The sequence below is a fragment of the Marmota flaviventris genome, chromosome 9, assembly GCF_047511675.1.
Source record: "Marmota flaviventris isolate mMarFla1 chromosome 9, mMarFla1.hap1, whole genome shotgun sequence".
NCBI classification, from domain to species: domain Eukaryota; kingdom Metazoa; phylum Chordata; class Mammalia; order Rodentia; family Sciuridae; genus Marmota; species Marmota flaviventris.
In genome coordinates this window covers 93,548,518-93,567,679 of record NC_092506.1, presented here as the reverse complement: position 1 = coordinate 93,567,679, position 19,162 = coordinate 93,548,518, and the positions used below count along the sequence as shown (strand labels likewise).

Genomic DNA, 19,162 nt, shown 5'->3' with positions numbered 1-19,162 from the left:
TAAAACTCAAAAATTTCTTGAGGTTTCCCATACATAAAGTCCATAAATCTTAAAACACACAATTCAGTGAAAATTTACTTAATTTTTTTCATTTATGTTATCACTACCTACATGAAGACAGAATGTTTTCAGCATCCTAGATGACTCATCCTACTCTCAAGTTATGGTGGTATTTACTAAAATACATTCAACAAATATTCTGATAGTCTGTATTTCAAAAGTGAAGCTTAATTCCCCTTCCCCTTGATTGTAGACTACGCTTAGTGATTAATTTCTAACAAACAGAATGTGTATATGTCTTTCACCTCTTTGATTAAATTTATCCCTAGGTATTCTTTCTTTTAAATGCTATTCTAAATGGAATTGCTTTCTTGATTTCCTTTTTAGATTGTTCATTGCTAGTTATAAAAAAAAAAAAAAAAACTAAATTTTTTTCTTTTTTTGGAATCTTGATATGTTGCCTAGGCTATTCTCAAATTCCTATGCTCAAGCAATCCCCTAACTTCAATCTACAAAGCAGCTGGGATTACAGGTGTGGACCACAATGCCCACCTACAAACACAAACGATTTTTATATGTTGATCTTATACCTGGCAACTTTTATGAATTTGTTTATAAGCTCTATAGTAGCTTTCTACTGATTCTCTAGGATTTTTTATATATAGGATAAAAAATATATAAATAAACTCTTCTTTTCCAATTTGGATGCTTTAAATTTCTTTTTCTTGTCTAATTGTTCTGGTTAGAACTTTCTGCATAATGTTGAATAACAGGAGTAAAAGTGAAAAATCTTGTTTTGCTCCTGATATTAGGGGAAAGCGTTCATTCTTTCATCCCTGAGTATGATGTTAATATTCCTACTCATGAAAGTCCACTTAGGACTCCTATAGCAAATTACATTTATCCCCAGAAGCAGTGCTGTAGACAGGGATAGATCCCTAGGTACAGGAAGCTTCTAGAGTTCTTTTAAGGCTCTGTTTCTTGGTTTGGGTGATAGATGCACAAGTATACTCTTAACTTCTTTAAGCGACATATCTAGAATCTGTATACTTCTCTATATGTAGATATATTTCAATTAAAAAAAAATCTACCAAGGGGTTGGGGTTATAGCTCAGTCGTAGAGCACTTGCCTGGCATGTGTGAGGCACTGGGTTTAATCCTCAGCACCATATAAAAATAAATAAATAAATAAATAAATATATTGTGTCCACCTACAACTGAAAAAAATTTAAAAGGGGGGGGGGGTGGGCTGGGAATATGGCTCAGTGCTTAAGTGCCCTTAGATTTGATCCCTGGCACAAAAAAAAAAAAAAAAGGACATATACTAGAAATCCTAGGCTCCCACTGAGAAATTAAAAAAGACAATACTGAAAGGCACAAGAATCCATAAACACCACTTATTCTCATTTTTATTATTCTTATTCTCCTCATTTCATTACTGAAGAAAGGCTGTCATGACAATTTCAAGCTTACTTTAAACATGTGATTTTCCATTCTAGGATAACCAAACTTAAACACCTATACTAGACACAATGTTGGCTATCATATGTTAGATTTCTCCCCAAATGGCAGTAGAAAAGGACTTAATATTTGAGTGTAACCTAGCTCTCAAAATTTTCATTCTCATTTGTTATAGAAAATGATACTGAATTATAGACAGTTAGAAAAATATTTCAGAGGTCAATTTTTTTGCAACTTAACTTTCCAACTTTCCTAAATATTTATATGGCATTTTCAAACTAATAGTATTCACAAATGTAAATCATTAACTTTTCATTTTATATGAATATTTAAGGAAGAAAAATATGAACAGGCAGCTACTTGGGGATACCTGAATTTAAATGCAAAAATATGTTGGCTAGCATCTCATATTTCTATAATAATCCAAATGACAAACTTTCACTTATTTTGAGGATATTAAAGATGACCATTTTAACATAAAAAACTCACATTCATTCAAATACATAGTTTACCTAAAACTTCTCTTTCACCAGTGTGGTTTACTGCCATCTTGGATAACTGCAGCAAGCTGACAACTAGCTTTACCACAATGCCATCTTGTGGGTTATCTAGGAGTAATTTCAAAAACATTCGCTTAAATGGCCATAGTCACAACATTCTTATTTACAATATGGATAGACATTAAATTACCTCACGAGAAATTTTTAATAAAGTTTTTAAAATGTCTTACATTATGAACAGCTCAAAAATACATAGTGTATGAATTTGAATTTTTCAAGAAACACCATTATATGAAAGTGATTTAATATTTGGCAGAAAAACTCTCATCAAAAACTTGTGCAGAAAAGTCTATATTAACTTAGTAAAATAGCAAACAATCAGAAACTCAAGAATCACCCAACACTAATTCTAAAAGGAACCTTGGGAACCTTAGATTTTTAACATTTAGCATTTAGAATCTATACCAGCACTATCCAGCAGATCTTTCTGCAATGATGGAAATGACTATAATCTGTGCTGTTGAATGACATCCACTAGCTACATATACTTGTGACAACTTAGTGTGTTAATACAATGAAAAAACTCAATTTTATATTTTCCCTAATTTTAATCCATTTAAATTTAAATAGCCACCAACACCTAGTGATTTTATTACATAACACAAATCTAGCCAATAACATAAACACAGGAGAACAAGATTTAATAGTATTCATATTTTACATATCTCAGAACAATGCACTCTGAGCTCAAATGGTCAAAACTAAAATCTGTTTTAAAAAGTACTAAAGATAAAAAGGATACAACAGAAATATGAAATTAATGGGTACAGGAAGACAAAAATCATAAGCAACTACAAAAGTTTTCTCTTTAGTGTAATACCATAATAACATAAACTCAATCAAAAAAATATAAAAATAGATGTTTTCTTGAGTAAAAAAAAATGGGTAGAAATATGTATAAGAACATGTATACATACACGCAACACACACAGCTTAAAGGCTTAAAATGAGGCACATTTCTTTCATTTAAGTAGGTTTAAGCACAAGGCACAGATATATTACTCTGTAAGCTTGGCTCTAAAGATTTAAAACTTTTCTTTTGGGCAGTAGGAAGTTGTTAAAGTTTCTAAAGTAGTAGATTAACATGATCATATTTGAGTTAAAGAAATCATACAGAGCTGGGCATGGTGGTGCACTCTTATAATCCCAGTGGTTTAGGAGGCTAAGGCAGAAAGATCGCCAAGTTCAAACTTAGCCTCAGCAACTTATGAGACTTGTCTCAAAATAAAGAATAAAAAAAAGGCTGGGGATACGGTTCAGTGACTAAGAGGGCCTGGGTTTAATCCCTGACACCAAAACAAATAACAACAAAAAAATCATTCTTTCAGAGGATAGAATAAATGAGAATAGTTCACAGTAGGAGACTAGTTAGGACCAGTTTTATGGTTAGATGAGAAATGATGAAGGGCTGAAATATGGCTATGGCAATCAAACAAAGAAGAACTTACAAGACTCTTTCAAAAAGAAATAGGTAGAAATAACCCATGACATTTAAATTAGTACCCTGAGATGCTCTCATAAGGTCCATCATCTGATCTTTATGTTGTTCTAGTTGTCTTCGAAGATCCTTTAATCCTTCAAGCCTTGTCAATGGAAGTGCATCATAATCACTTACTGCAAGAAAATGGTTAATTTCCTAAAAGAGAAAATTAGTTAAAATGTAACTTGCTTTTAACATTTACTGAATAAGTCTATAGAATAAAACTTAATAAAAGAAAAAAATTGGTAAGTGCCTTTAAAAGATGATAACTCATAAACCAAAGTAGAAATAAAGTTCTTTCACTTCAAATTCTATAATGTTTTAATCCTTTAAATTCTAATAGATTCTATTATAACACAGATCAGAGGAAAAAATTTGAATTTCTGTTTGGTAATTTTATATGTTGTTTTCATATTGATATATAGTAAAATACATGCTATAAGTTTAAAATCTTACTAAGATTTATAAGAAAAAAATACACCTGAACACAGTTTTGAAGTTTATCAAGATTAAAAATTGATTAAAGAGTTAAATATTATCTCTAATGCAAATACAAAACTGACCCTCAAAGGATCAGATGGTGATTTTAAGTTATTAATGGACCACACTATCTTAAAGATTTTTTTTTTTTTTAATTTCCAGTGCTGAGGACTCAATCTATGGCCTTGACCATGCCAGTTAAGCACACTTCCATTAAGCCACATCCCCAGTCTTGACCATAAGTTTATGTGTGTGTTAAAATCAAGAATATTTTTATATTACATTCCTTAAATATTCAAATTCATTCTTTACCAGGAGACTTTGGTATCAATACTTTAAGCTCAATGCAAAACAATGCATTAAGATTCATTTTTTATTTGTTAAGAAGGTAATCTCATGTCTTTTTACCACAACAAAAAATTCGATTTTTACCACTAGAACATTAGAGATTTTTAAGTACTACTCTTTATGCTTTCTAATACCAAATAGTAAGAAGATGAAACTTTTATTACCTCCAAAAGTGAAAAAGGCCCTCTACTGTATTTGATATTCTGCTGAGTAATACGCAAATCCTTAAAAAGAACGTGGTCAGGAAAAGGATCTAAAAGCTTAATCGTGAGATAGAGGTTTTCATTATCCTTGTTATCTATCACTAAATACTTCAACAAGTTCAGTACCTAAACAATTTAAAAAGAAAAAATTAAAAGGAGAAAATCTATAATCATGTTTCAAAATAAAAAAACCAAAATCTATTGTAATAATTGATTAAAAACTCTGCCACCCTAGTTCAGATAAAACATTCTAATTACTTGTAAGATACCAACTTTTTTTAGTTTCTGTGCTTTCACACAATTCCACAAACATATAAGGGACTATATAAGGTGGTCACTGACATATAAAAGTCCCCATATTAGTGAAACAGTTCATGTAAGTAATATATCACACAAAATCATAATGGCATAAACTATTATCCCATTTTTGACTACTTCTACACTTCAGCGTAACAAAGCAAGCTAAACAATTGTTTATTAGAGAAAAATATGTAATCAATCTTTGTAACTGATTACAAAGATTAATTAAGAATGTCTTCCCAACTATTTTTTAAAAAAACATTTTCATTAAAATTACTAACTGTATCAAGAAAAAATAATACTTTATCAACATATCTCAAATACCATTTTGAAGATGAATTAGAAAATTACCTGCTCCTGAACCTCCACTTGATCATTCACAAGGGGTATAAGTGTACCAACAATAACATGAAGATGCTTTTCTAAAGCATCTTTACAGTAAGTCACTGCTGTTTGGCAAACCTGACCTAACAGGTCACAACAAAGAGAGAAGCTGCGTAATGACACATCCATGAAATTTGAAGGCCTAAGAGAGGAAAAAAAAAAAACAGGTTCTAGAAAAGTACTTTGAAATAGAATCATTCAAAAGTAATTTTTATTCTACATTTCTAATTTTGATATCGCTTGATATAAAAGTTACTCTCATATCTAACACTTCAATGGTTCATAAGTCAAAAAAAGAGGGGACATCAGCAAAATACAAAATATGTAACACTAGGCTCGAACCTGACAAAAACATTTTAAGGCAAGCAGAACTGTCATAATCAAATATATTAAATTCTGTAAAAAAAAGTCAAAAGTTTATAGCTATCAAGAAAATGCTACATCAGTAGAGCAGAGGAAAGGGAACAGGAGAAGTGAGGAGGGGATAGAAAGAAGAAGTTACTGGGAACTGAAGCGAACCAAATTATATCCCATGCATGTATGATCATATGTAATTATAATGCACGAATCAAAAATTTAAAAATAAAATTTTTTAAAAAAGAATATGCAAAATCAGAAAAGGCAACCAAAAAACTGCAGGAAATTTCTGTAGTGGTTTTAATTGTCCTTGCCAGTCCCCTTCCCTGCTCAGCAGCAGTCACGAAAATGGCAACCTATACCCACAGTATGTGATTTTGGTTCATGGTGGTTCTTAAAGAAGCAAGGAGACCTTATTTGCAAACTGTTATGTATGTCTATTCTAACCTGACTGGGACTGATGCAAAGGGCTTGGCTGTTTCATTTAAGGGCCCTTACTTACGTAGAAAAGTTGAGGGCACTGCTTGAAACTTTGTGTAAGGTTAATAACCTACATTGGATAGAACAAAAGATTACTCTTGAGACATACCAAAAAGGAGAGTTTCTCTGGGAAATTCAGAAGTACTCACAATTGAGGAAGAATTTAGAAGGCCACAAACACGCCCAAGTCAGACTTTTGCTCAGAAAAGACTACAGAAGACCCTAAGCTTTTACTTGGAGGTGCTCCCACAGCTCAATGCAAACTGGCTAGTGTTGAAGGGAAGTACCAACACAGAGCTAAACTGCAAACATTAGATAAATTTTTATTTTGTTTCCCTCATGTACCAAACACCCACAATGCTCACAGTTTTCAAGGAAATCTCTGTGGAGCACTATCAAAACACAAGCCAAGAAAGAGAGCCTTCAGTGACCACACAAGGCAATACATTCTGCAAAAATAATTGGTTAATGTTATGAACTGCTACAGCATTGAGCAATAAAAAAGAAAAAGAAGTCAAACTCTAAAAAAAGGGAAAAAATATGATTTCCAGACTTAATCATACTACAAGTAGAAATGGCCAGTTTTCAGCAACAAAATTACAAGGCATACAAAGAAACAGGGAGGTATTGCCCATTCAAAAGAACAAAACACTGACAGAAATGGTTCCTAAAGAAACTTAGACACTGGACTAGAGAAAGTTCAAAACAACTGTCTTAAACATGCTAAGTTTAGAAATGAATAAAAGTCAAAATTCAACATATCAAAAATTATAAGATGTGGCCTAAGTGTGTGCAGCTCATTGATAGAGCACTTGCCTAGCATTAGTAAGGCCCTGGGTTAGATCTGTAGCACCACCAAAATAAAAAAGAAATAATGAGATAAGGTAGCACTGATGGGAAATCTGTACCATAAACATCTCCAAATGAAAAAGCAGAAAGATCTCGATTCAGTTACCTGACTTCTTTATGAAATGGAAAAAAAAAAAAAAAAGAGCATCCTAAACACAAAACTAACAGAAGAAAGGAGATAATGAGAGTGGAGATTAATAAAAAAAAAAAAAAAAAACTTTTAAAAAGAATTAACAAAGCTAAAAATGCATTCTCTGAAAGGACAAGTTCCACATGATCTCACTCACATGTGGACCATAAAAACGCTGATCTCATAATGTAAGTTGAGAATAGAATGGTGAATACCAGAGACCGGGGCAAGAGTCAGGGGCAGGGATGGACAGAAAAAGGTAGATAAATGGATACTAACTTACAGTTAGATAGGAGTAGAAGTTCTAGTGTGCTACTGCACAATAAGGTAACTATAGATAACAATTATATACTGTATATTTTTTAAAGCTAGAAGAATTTTTTCTTACAAAAAAAATGATAAATACCTAAGACAGATATACTTACTGATTTCAACATTGTACAATGTATACATGTATCAAAACATCACACAGGTACCCGCAAAAAATGTATAATTTTTATGGATTAATTTAAAAATTAATAGGTAGCTATAATATACATATTAAAAAGCAATATTTACAAAAACATATTCTGCCACCTATCTCTTAGAAGCAGATAAACTTTCAGTTAAAAGAACTTGATAAACTGCTTATATATTGGTGAACATATTATTTACCTTTTGTTGATATAGTGAATCAAAGTATAAATAACATCTCGAAGAACAAAGGCCCAAGCTCCTCCTAAGCCACTTTTTATATCTTTTAGTAATAAACTAACAAAAAGGTGATATATTTTAAGAACTCTGTGCTTTTTATACACATTATTTGTCTCAGCTGCTTGCTCACATATGGCTAGAAGAATTTTCTGATAGGAATCCTAGAAAATAAATATACACTTAGTAAAACTTTTAAAATCACATATACTGAGTTATAACACATATTTTACAATACCTAAAATAACAATTTAAATTTAGGTTTGATAGTAAATGCAAAAAAGTACATTAAGATAATTACTATCTTAGAAGAAAGGTATTGCCAATTTGTTTAGGTTTCAGATAGTAAATTATAGTGTACTTTTATAAAAACACAAAATTCCAGCCTTACATGTAACAAATTTTAGTTAGTGTTGACAAATACATCAATTATAAATTTTGTCAAATGATTGCTTTCCTTTTTAAATTATTCAGATGATTTTTCATTTGCTTACTTTCCTTTTTTTTTTTTTTTTGTGGTTGTGGGGCTTTATGCATGTAAAGCAAGCACTCTACCAACCGAACTATGTCCCCAGCCCAACTTTCCTTTAAGATGTACTTACACAGATGTTCTAGCTGAATAAAGGAATTCTCTCACTAATTATTAGGGCAGAAATGTATACTTACAGGGTTTTTGGAAAGAATTTCTAAAATGCTCTTAAACTTGGTTTTATGACAATTGCTGATATAAGCAAATGTTGCTTTAATCACATGTGATGGAAAATAAGGTGGATTAGGAGCAGGATCCAAATCCCTAAAAAAAGAGTTAAAGGGGAAAAAATGCAGTCATAATTTTCAAATTATCAAGAAAAAAAGGTTTTGTTGATAAAGCAGTAAACTTCCAAAATGGAAATTTAGGGGGGGTGCCATGGATTGAACCCAAGGTCGCTTTACCACTGAGACTTTCAGCTCTTTTTTGTATTTTATTTAGAGACAGGATCTCTCTGAGTTGTTTAGAGCCTCACTAAGTTGCTGAGGCTGGCTTTAAACTCTTGATCCTCCTGCCTCAACCTCAGGCTCCTGAGCCTCCCAGGTCACATGTGCCACAGTGATCCGCAAAACTCCCAAATTTTAAAACTATCTATTAAAAAAACTTATACTTTTAATAAAATAAAAAATGACATAGTCAATAAATATCAGAATATCTAAATGCATTTCAACCTGGGACTTAATCTTAACCAATTTACTTAAAATTATTTGCTTAATCTTTTTTATAATTAATGGCAGCTCCACAAATGAGCTCTAGTGTGACCTCATTTCAGGTTTGAGTTAAAGCTCTACTAGTATTATAAAAGCAATAGTATTTTAAGCTATGGCAATCTACTAGATAAGCAACATTAATTAGAATGAAATTACATATATCAAAATACTTTGCTAGATATTATTACTGTTATGGTTTGGCTCTGGAATGTTCCCCAAAGGCTCACATGTTGAAGAATTAGTCCCCAATGCAACAAAGTTCAGAGATGGGGTTTGGGGAAGGTAATTGCATCATGAGGGCTCTGACCCCATCAGTGTATTAATAATTTGATGGCATTATTAGAAGTGGTGAAAACTAAAGGAGGTATACTGAGTTGAAGAAGTCAGTCCTTAACTATGTGCCCTTGGGGACTCTATTCTTGTTCCTGACCCCTTCCTCTCCCCTCTTTGGCACTGTTCTCCTTCTCCTCTCCGTCTGTTTCTCTGTGTCCTGGCTGTCATGAGCTGAGCAGTTTTCCTCTGCTGTGCCCTTCTGACACCATGTTCTGCTTCACTCAGGCCAAAAGCAATGAAGCTCGCCTGAAACAGACTGAAACCTCAAAAACCATGAGCCTTCTCTTCCCTAAGCTGATTTTATCAGGTGTTTGATTTTTTTCACATTAACTAACATAATTACTACTTTATATGTTTAGCATGGTAGAACATATTTAAAAAAACTAAAGGATATTTTCTTTTTTTTGATATAAGGATTGAACTCAGGATTAATCACTGAGTAACATCCCATCCCTTTTTAAATTTTTATTTTGGGAAAGGGTCTTGATAAGTTGCTTAGAGCCTAAGTTGCTAAGGCTGGCTTTGAACTTGTGATCTTCCTGCCTCCGCCTCCAGAGATGCTGGGTAGGTGTGTGCCATTACACAGTAAAGGGTATTTTCAAGCAGCTTCCAGTCAAGCGAGGAAAATAACTTGAACATTCATATGCAACCAAATGGGTTGAAAACTGCTCAGCTCATGACAGCCAGGACGCAGAGCTCACAGGTAATCACTTCAAATCAGAGGACCATTTTTAAAGAAACCAATTTTTTAAAAAGAGGACATGTCTAAAAACTGAAACAGACATCTGAATTTGTCAATCAATAAAAAAATCGGGGCTGGGATTGTGGCTCAGAGGTAGAGAACTCGCCTACCAAGCATGAGGCATTAGGTTCAATCCTCAATACCACATAAAAATAAAAAACAAAGATATTGTGTCCACCTAAAACTAAAAAATAAATATTAAAAAAAAGCATAAGGAATTTGCAAGTTGTGTCTCATTCTCTAAATTTAAAATGTACATACCCTGAAAAGTCACAGGCATCAGTGCTCTGGCTGGCACCAGAATCTGCTGTTTCATGTAACGACATCAATAATTCCACCACAATCTCTGGCAAATTACTAATAAATAAATGATCAATCTGCAAGGACACAAAATTAATTATATTTAATATTTTTTATCTGTAACATTTAAGACAACACAAAGGGCTTACGTTATTCAGACATATAGCTAACTTATCTTTTTCTTCTTTTCAGCCAACCTGAAAACCATGAAATAGAGAAATTCTACCAAATAAAGCCTCCTTAATCCAATTCTGTAATTTTAAAGGATTATTTCAACTAAGACTTTGAATACAGCATTAAATTCCCCAAACTGATAATTCTCCTACCAAATTCCCTTCTGATCTATACTATACCTGAATCTGCATTTTTTTAATATTTATTTTTTAGTTGTAGTTGGACACAATACCATTATTTTATTGATTTATATGTGGTGCTGAGGATCAAACTCTGCATGTGCTACGCAAGCGCACATGCAGCCCCAACCCCAGCCCCCCTCAATCTGCATTTTACTCTTGATTTATATGAACACTCACGGAACTTTACTCAGAAAAATTTCCAGGGACTATGATAATGCCAACTTTGTGCCCCAAATGACTTCTCCCCAGAACTCTACATGGGTGATATCCAAATTCTGAGGCTAGCTGCTACCTATATTCCTTTTCATCAATAGTAGACTAAAGCTGGGCATGGTGGCACACACCTGTAATCCCAGCTACTTGGAAGGCTGAAGTAAGTTCAAAGTCAGCCTGGACAACTCAGCAAGAACCTCTCTCAAAAATAAAAATAAAAAGGCAAGAAATAATTAAAATCAGAGCTGAAATCAATGAAATCGAAACAAAAGAAACAATTGAAATGATTGACAAAACTAAAAGTTGGTTCTTTGAAAAAATAAATAAGATTGACAGACCTTTAGACATGCTAATAAAGAGAAGGAGAGAGAAAACCCACATTACTAGCATACGGGATGAAAAAGGCAATATCACAACAGACACTACAGAAATACAAAGGATAATTAGAAATTATTTTAAAAACTTATACTCTAATAAAATCCAAGATAGTGAAGACATCGATAAATTCCTAAAGTCATATGACCTGCCCAGATTGAGTCAGGAAGATATACACAACTTAAATAGACCAATATCAAGTGAAGAAATAGAAGAAGCCATCAAAAGATTACCAACCAAGGAAAGCCCAGGACCAGAAGGATATAAAACAGAGTTTTACAAGACCTTTAAAGAAGAACTAATACCAATAGTCTTCAATCTATTTCAGAAAATAGAAAAAGAGGGAGTACTTCCAAATTCATTCTATGAGGCCAATATCACTCTAATTCCATAACCAGACAAAGACACTTCAAAGAAAGAAAATTTCAGACCAATATCTCTAATGAACATAGATGCAAAAATCCTCAATAAAATTCTGGCAAATTGAATACAAAAACATATCAAAAAGATTGTGCACCATGATCAAGTGGGATTCAAGTTTGCTTCAACACATGGAAATAAATAAATGTAACTCATCACATTAATAGACTTAAAGAACCATATGACCACCTCCATAGATGCAAAAAAAAAAAAAGCATTTGACAAAATTCAGCACCCCTTTGTGTTCAAAACACTAGAAAAACTAGGGATAACAGGAACATATCTCAACATTGTAAAGGCTATCTACGCAAAGCCTCAGGCCAACATCATTCTAAACCGAGAAAAACTGAAGGCATTCCCTCTAAAATCTGGAACAAGACAAGGATGCCCTCTTTCACCACTTCTATTCAACGTAGTTCTTGAAACACTGACTAGAGCAATTAGATAGATGAAAGAAATTAAAGGAATAACTATAGGAAGAGAAGAACTTAAACTAGCACTATTTGCAAACAATATGATTCTATACCTAGAAAACCCAAAAAAACTCCAACAGAAAACTTCTAGAACTAGTAAATGAATTCAGCAAAGTAGGAGGATATAAAATCAACACCCATAAATCAAAGGCATTTCTGTATATCAGTGACAAATCCTCTGAAAAGGAAATGAAGAAAACTACCCCATTCACAATATCCTCAAAAAAAATCCAAACCCAAACAAAAAAACTTGGGAATCAACTTAATGACAGAGGTGAAAGATCTATACAATAAAAACTGCAGAACAATGAAAAAGAAAACCTTAGAAGATGGAAAGATCTACCTTGCTCCTGGATAGGCAGAATTAATATTATCAAAATGACCATACTAACAAAAGCACTATACAGGTTCAATATAATTCCAATCAAAATCCCAATGGCATTCTTCATATATATAGAAAAAGCAATCACGAAATTCATCTGGAAAAAGAAGAGATCCAGAATAGCTAAAGCAATCCTTAGCAGGAAAAGTGAAACAGGTGGTATCACTTTACCAGACCTTAAAGTATACTACAGAGCAATAGTAACAAAAATGGCATGGTACTAGCACCAAAACAGGATGGTAGACCAATTGGTACAGAATAGAGGACACAGAGACTAACCCACAAAATTACAACTATCTTATATTAGACAAAGGTGCCAAAAGCATGCACTGGAGAAAAGATAGCATCTTCAACAAATGGTGCTGGGAAAACTGGAAATCCATATGCAACAAAATGAAATTGAATCCCTCTCTCTCACCATGCACAAAAGTTAACTCAAAATGGATCAAGGATCTAGGAATTAAACCAGAGACTCTGCATCTAATGGAAGAAAAAGTAGACCCTAATCTTCATCACGTGGGGCCCTATAGGCCCCAACTTCCTTAATAAGACGCCTATAGCACAAGAATTAAAACTAAGAATCAACAAATAGGATAGATTCAAACTAAAAAGTTTTTTCTCAGCAAAAGAAATAATCTGTGAGACAAACAGGGAGCCTACATCTTGGGAGCAAATTTTTACCCCTCACACATCAGATAGAGCACTAATCTCTGGGGTATATAAAGAACTCAAAAAGCTAAGCACCAAAACAACAAATAACCCAATCAATAAATGGGCCAAGGACATGAACAGACACTTCTCAGAAGAGAATATACAATCAATCAACAAATATATGAAAAAATGCTCACCATCTCTAGCAATCAGAGAAATGCAAATCAAAACAACTCTAAGATACCATCTCACTCCAGTCAGAATGGCAGCCATTATGAAGACAAACAATAACAAGTGTTGGTGAGGATGTGGGGAAAAAGGTACGCTCATACACTGCTGGTAGGACTGCAAATTGGTGCAGCCAATTTGGAAAGCAGTATGGAGATTCCTTGGAAATCTGGGAATGGAATCACCATTTGACCCAGCTATTCCTCTTCGCAGACTATACCTAAAGGACCTAAAAACAGCATACTACAGGGAAACAGCCACATCAATGTTTATAGCAGCATAATTCACAATAGCTAAACTATGAAGCCAACCTATATGTCCTTCAGTGGATGAACGCATAAAAAAATGTGGCATTTATACACAATGGAATATTACTCAGCACTTAAAAAGAACAAAATCATGGAATTTGCAGTTAAATAAGGGCATTAGAGAAGATTATGCTAAGTGAAGTTAGCCAATCCCAAAAAAACAAATGCTGAATGTTTTCCCTGATATAAGGAGGGTGACTCAAAGTGGGGTAGGGAGGGAGAGCATGGGAGGAAGATTATTTCTAGATAGGAAAGAGGGGTGGGAGGGAAAGGAAGCGGGAAGGGGAAGAGCAAGAATGGTGGAATGTGATGGTCATCATTATACAAAAGACATGTATGAAGATTTGAATTTGGTGTCAACATACCTTATATAGAGAGATATGAAAAATTGCGGTATATATGTGTATTCAGAATTGTTATGCAAAAAAAGAGAGTACATGTAAAATGGCATAATTTGGCGTGAACACACTTTATATACAGAATTACAAAAAATTGTACTGTATATGGGAAATAATGAGTGTAATGCATTCCACTATTGTCATGTACGTAAACAATAAGAAATAAAAATAAAGAACTGAGGCTATAGCTAAGTGGTAGACCACCTCTGGGTTCAATCCCCAGTACCATTAAAAAAAATGATAATAATAAATAAATCTATTATGTTATACCTCAGTCAATGAACGAACAGATAAGTGCTGACCAAACCTTTTTTGCCTTAAAAAAGTTAATATTTTAATGTAAGGTGCCTCAAATAATTTTCAAAGTGTATAAATTATTAATTTAATGTTAAATAAAATTGAGATTAGCAAGAATTTAACTTATGTCTCTAACTAAAAAAGCTAATAAATTATTTAATTTTTGCTTTTTATTCATTCATGTTTTCAATCAAGGTTTAATATAAATATCTTTCACTCCTAAACCTATTGTGATTCTGAAAATGGCTCTTTTGGTTTGAATACATTAAAAAAAAAAAAAGAGCATAACTAGGAGTACTCAGAAGTATAAACTGGAAGAATGAGCAGAAGAGGGTAGAGGCAAAGTATCTCTCCCAAATTACATAACCTCTGGAGTGCCAACATTCTGTTCCAACCCGCTTTTTCTTACCATCAGGGGAAAAAAAAAAAAAGACAAAAATTCTACCTTCATAGTGTTTATATTACAGTGGAAAAGACTGAAAATAAACAATGAACATAATCCAAAGTATATAATATGTTAGAAGAGAAAAATTGTCAGGAAAAAATAAAAACCAGGGTATGGAACTTGGGATGGTACTTTTCCTTTAAAAGTAAAACAACTTGAGACTAAAGAGGCACTGAAGATTTTCTATATACTGTTCAGAATTACTTGAATGTATCAACTAGCTGGCATTCATGCATTACTGTCAATTAAATTTTTAAAAGGCAGAAGCAGTTAAATTATTTTTCTTATTAAAAGCCTGGTTTCTTTTTCTTTTTCTCTTTATTTTTGATTAAAAACATTTTCACACATTTTAAAGGCTAATCAAAAGGAGAGATCACCATACAACAAAACAAAACAAATTCATGGGTCAGCTAAATAGTAATTATAAGCTAAATTTAACTTATAAATAACGAATACATACATAGCCTTAAATTTTAAAGTTTACATCTGACATCAATTAAGGAAAAAAAGGTAAAAGTTGGAGCCATACCTGTTTTCCCAATAGGTTTTCCCCTTTAAGCATATCATAGACCTTGGTAGCATTCTCTCTTTGTTGTGCCATCCTACTGTCTCCTACACCCTCATAAGCAAAATAAGGAAGAATATTTACAAGAATCTTTGGGAAGCAGTCTATCAGAAGACTTTTCCAATCTTCTTGAATCTGATTAGCAATGGACTTAACCTCATCAAAACAACTTCTAATCACCAGATGTGGAATCAAAACCTTATAACAAGATCTAAAAACATAAAATTTAAAATATAGGTTATATATCTTTTCAAAGTCCTTAAAATAATAATGGGCTTTAATACACTCAGCATTAGGGCATCCCTTTACATCATTAAGCATTCCTACTTTAAATTTTATAAAAGGAGAAATAAAGTTAAGTAAATTACAAAGCCACATAAAGAAACAGAGCTTAGCTTACACCACCCTAGTTCTGTGACCAAAAAAGTGGGACTTTATATATATATATATTTCTTATATATAATCAACTTAATGCAAAATTATTATGAAAATGAAATGTGAAAGCAATTTATGAATTCAAAGAACAGATGTAAAATATTGTTGTCACCAAAAGATATGAATGATAAGGACCACTAAATTTACTACTGTCTGAATATCCTTCTTAAAGGCAACTATCTACATACAAAAAGCTCTATTAGAGACCTCAAAAAATCCTTAGCACAGAGCATGTTCAATAAATATGAGATGCCATCCCATAATCCTGATGCTTAAATATTACTTTTCAGTTGTATCAAACCTCTTCATTTTCAAAAATTTCTGTTAGAAGTAGTAAAATGAATTCTTTCACATTAAACTTCTAAATCTAATAGGTAACAATGATTAAATAGTCTATTGTCAAACAACAGAGAAGAAAATCAAGGCTGAAATAATCAGCCACTAATAATTTATCTTTGATCTTTTTCCAAATGCAATATTATCAAGTATTAAAGCCAAAAAGGACTTTTAGGGTTTCCTTGTTTAACTCCTGTAGAGATTAAAATACCAAAGCACAGAAGTTATTTACACAACTTACTCAAAGTTACACAGTTGGTTACTGGCCCAGACAGAACCAGATTAAAAAGTCTGGTTTCTTGTGTCACTGGATTTAGAATCTGATTCTAGGACTTCACATAATGAGCTTTAATATACAGATTCTAAATCCAGTGACACCCTTCAATACATTTTCAAACAAGTTGTCTCAATTTTCAAACTATGCAGCCTCCTACCATTGTCTGTGGAACTATAGGAAGTGGAGGACAGGGGAACTGCCAAACCCTGTTACCTAACTTTCAACATATTTCTCATATGCCATACATAAACCTACCTATAGAAATCTTCAACATTTGTGTAGTTCAATAAAATAAAAGGAAAAGAAGATAAGCTATATTCAGTGTCTTGAAGATTTAGCCATTCCAAAACTAGGTAATCTAAATGAGAAGCCATGAAGTCTTCTAAATTTCTATATCCAAAAGTTTCAGAAACTTTCTCCAAAACCTATACAAACCCAAAAAGAAAATGAATAAAAATATAAAAATGTTATAATTTCCAACATTAACAACATATCAAAGGAAGTTCTAAGGTAAAATTATTCTATCTTAAATCCAAATTTATAAAAATCTAAACATTATATACCACTTATAATAGTTGTAAAATATAATGGTATACTTAAAAAAAAAAAAGAACTTAACACTGAGAGGTAAAAGGTTGATTCATCTAAGACTGATTGCCTATAGGAAAGTCTACTATAAAACTCCATGGAAACCATGGTGGTAGAATGAGAAAATGTGTATCGGTCCATATTTATCAAATAAAAATCTGCAACAGGAAGGATGAGAACTGCTAAACCATTCTGAGGTAGTGGAACAGGGAAGGGAGCCACATTCTATAATACTAAACTGATCTGAGTGTAAGGTTTGGATACAGTCCTCTTTTCCTAATCTTGTAACCTAAAAGCCCCAGAGTCTTAGCATTTGACTTCTGGCCTTGTCAGATCCCAATGTGTTGCCCCAGAATCTACCACGCAAAACCAACTGATACTGCTCCTATCTCCATGTATTTCCCTCAATGAGTGCTACTCCAGAGTGCCTAATCTTGCAGTGATGGATCATTCACCTTTTGGTTCAGTGAATGCCTCACAAAATGCTCTTAAACTAAGTGTAAGAAATCACACTGCATACAAATGAATATACCATTTAAAAAGTTATTAAACTGCTTTCTAACACACCAAACTGAAAAAATAAAATTGTTTCCAAGTCTTAAATAAGTGCCACTTTAAAAATCCAATTTTAACCTTTTTAATTTAAGGTTATCCAGGAGAACAGGAATGCAGCTCAATTGTAGAGCACTTGCCTAACATGTGAAATCCTAGGTTTGATCCCTAGCACCATAAAAAGCAACAACAAAATTATACAAGGAAGAGTACAATAAAAATATCCAGACACACATACCTTTTTCACAAGGTGAGGTTCTAATCCATTCTCTTTCACAGATTTGCAAAGGGCAAACAAAGCCTGTTTTTCACAGATAGGGCTACAGTATAAAACCGCAGCTATCATCATCAGTAAAACAGATTTTCTATTATAAATCTCATCTAAAAGTTCAGCGTTCTCAGCACTGTGGGACTGCCAAAGAATCATAAAGACAATATTATAAATATTTAAACATTACAAATGAATCAACCAGGCTAAAATCAAAGTACTCCATAACATCATCCAAACAGCTTATGAATTTAAAATTCTAAAGTGATGGGGTAAAGAGCAGAGATTTAAGAAAATGTGTTTCTACAGTGAGGAAGACTGCTCTTCCTAAGATCTTATGGAGAATATTAACAAAGAAAACAATGTTTCATTGAGGTATAAAGTAATTTTTGAAAAATGGAAAAAAGAAGGTGAGAGACATTAGAAGCTCTTTTTCAACCACCAAGTTTTACTCTTAGGTTGATTTTTATCCTTCTAATACCTTAATATCAGCATTTTACACTTTTAAAAATACTGCTACCTATATTATCAAAGGGAACAATAAAATCATGCAACTAGATAGAATGACATATGCTTTTAATTTAATTTTCAATTACTATAAAATCTCAACAGGTATGTGTGTGTGTGTGTGTGTATATATATATATATATATATATATATGTATATATATATATATATATATATGTATATATATATATATATAACTAGTTAAATCTGGTATAAGTTTCTCTTCATATTTAGAAAATCTGCTGATCATAGTTCTATATTTTGGTACAAGAATAACTAAGAATCTAATTCCTCTACTAAACAGCAATCACTGACATGTTTGAAAATAGCAATGAACTTTCCACTAAGTCAAGACACAAACCTGTATACTCCCTATTTGAATCAAATGTATGTCAAGATCATTGTATTGTCTTGAGCAACTAATTAATAAAAACTACACTAAGATTTCAACTCACGCCAGTCAGAAATAAATAAATAAATAAAAATAAATCTATTTTTAGGGTTGGGAGTAGCTCAGTGGTAGAGTGCTTGTCCAGCTATCATGAATAAGAACCAAGGATTTGAAAAAAAAATTCTACTGTTAGAACCAAATCCAAAATTTTAGCAGTCCTTTAAAAAATACAGAAGATCTAAGTTCTTCCATAAACTTTGTTCAAGACTATGCTTTTTATTAATGAAGTGTAAGAGAATTTGGTTGTTTTTAACAATTATCACAATTCATATTGTGATCTTCAGATATAAAACTTCTTATG

At 32.6% G+C, this 19,162-nt stretch overlaps 1 protein-coding gene across 9 annotated transcripts in view; it reads right to left on the bottom strand.

Annotated features, from left to right (window-relative positions):
- The window catches only part of Atm (ATM serine/threonine kinase), a 153,612-nt gene that overhangs the window by 81,377 nt on the left and 53,073 nt on the right, over positions 1-19,162 (bottom strand). For 6 of the 9 annotated variants that reach the window (XM_071616672.1, XM_027930673.2, XM_071616674.1 and 3 more), the window contains exons 24-33: positions 17,874-18,047; positions 16,751-16,920; positions 15,412-15,658; positions 10,298-10,413; positions 8,389-8,515; positions 7,687-7,886; positions 5,184-5,358; positions 4,494-4,658; positions 3,525-3,657; positions 1,974-2,069 (exon numbers count right to left, since the gene is read on the bottom strand). In XM_071616672.1, coding sequence (XP_071472773.1) covers positions 1,974-2,069; positions 3,525-3,657; positions 4,494-4,658; positions 5,184-5,358; positions 7,687-7,886; positions 8,389-8,515; positions 10,298-10,413; positions 15,412-15,658; positions 16,751-16,920; positions 17,874-18,047 — 1,603 coding nt within the window. Of the gene's footprint in view, positions 1-1,973; positions 2,070-3,524; positions 3,658-4,493; positions 4,659-5,183; positions 5,359-7,686; positions 7,887-8,388; positions 8,516-10,297; positions 10,414-15,411; positions 15,659-16,750; positions 16,921-17,873; positions 18,048-19,162 lie in introns of those variants that run through there. The other 3 variants (XM_071616673.1, XM_071616678.1, XM_071616679.1) reach the window with 3 other exon arrangements.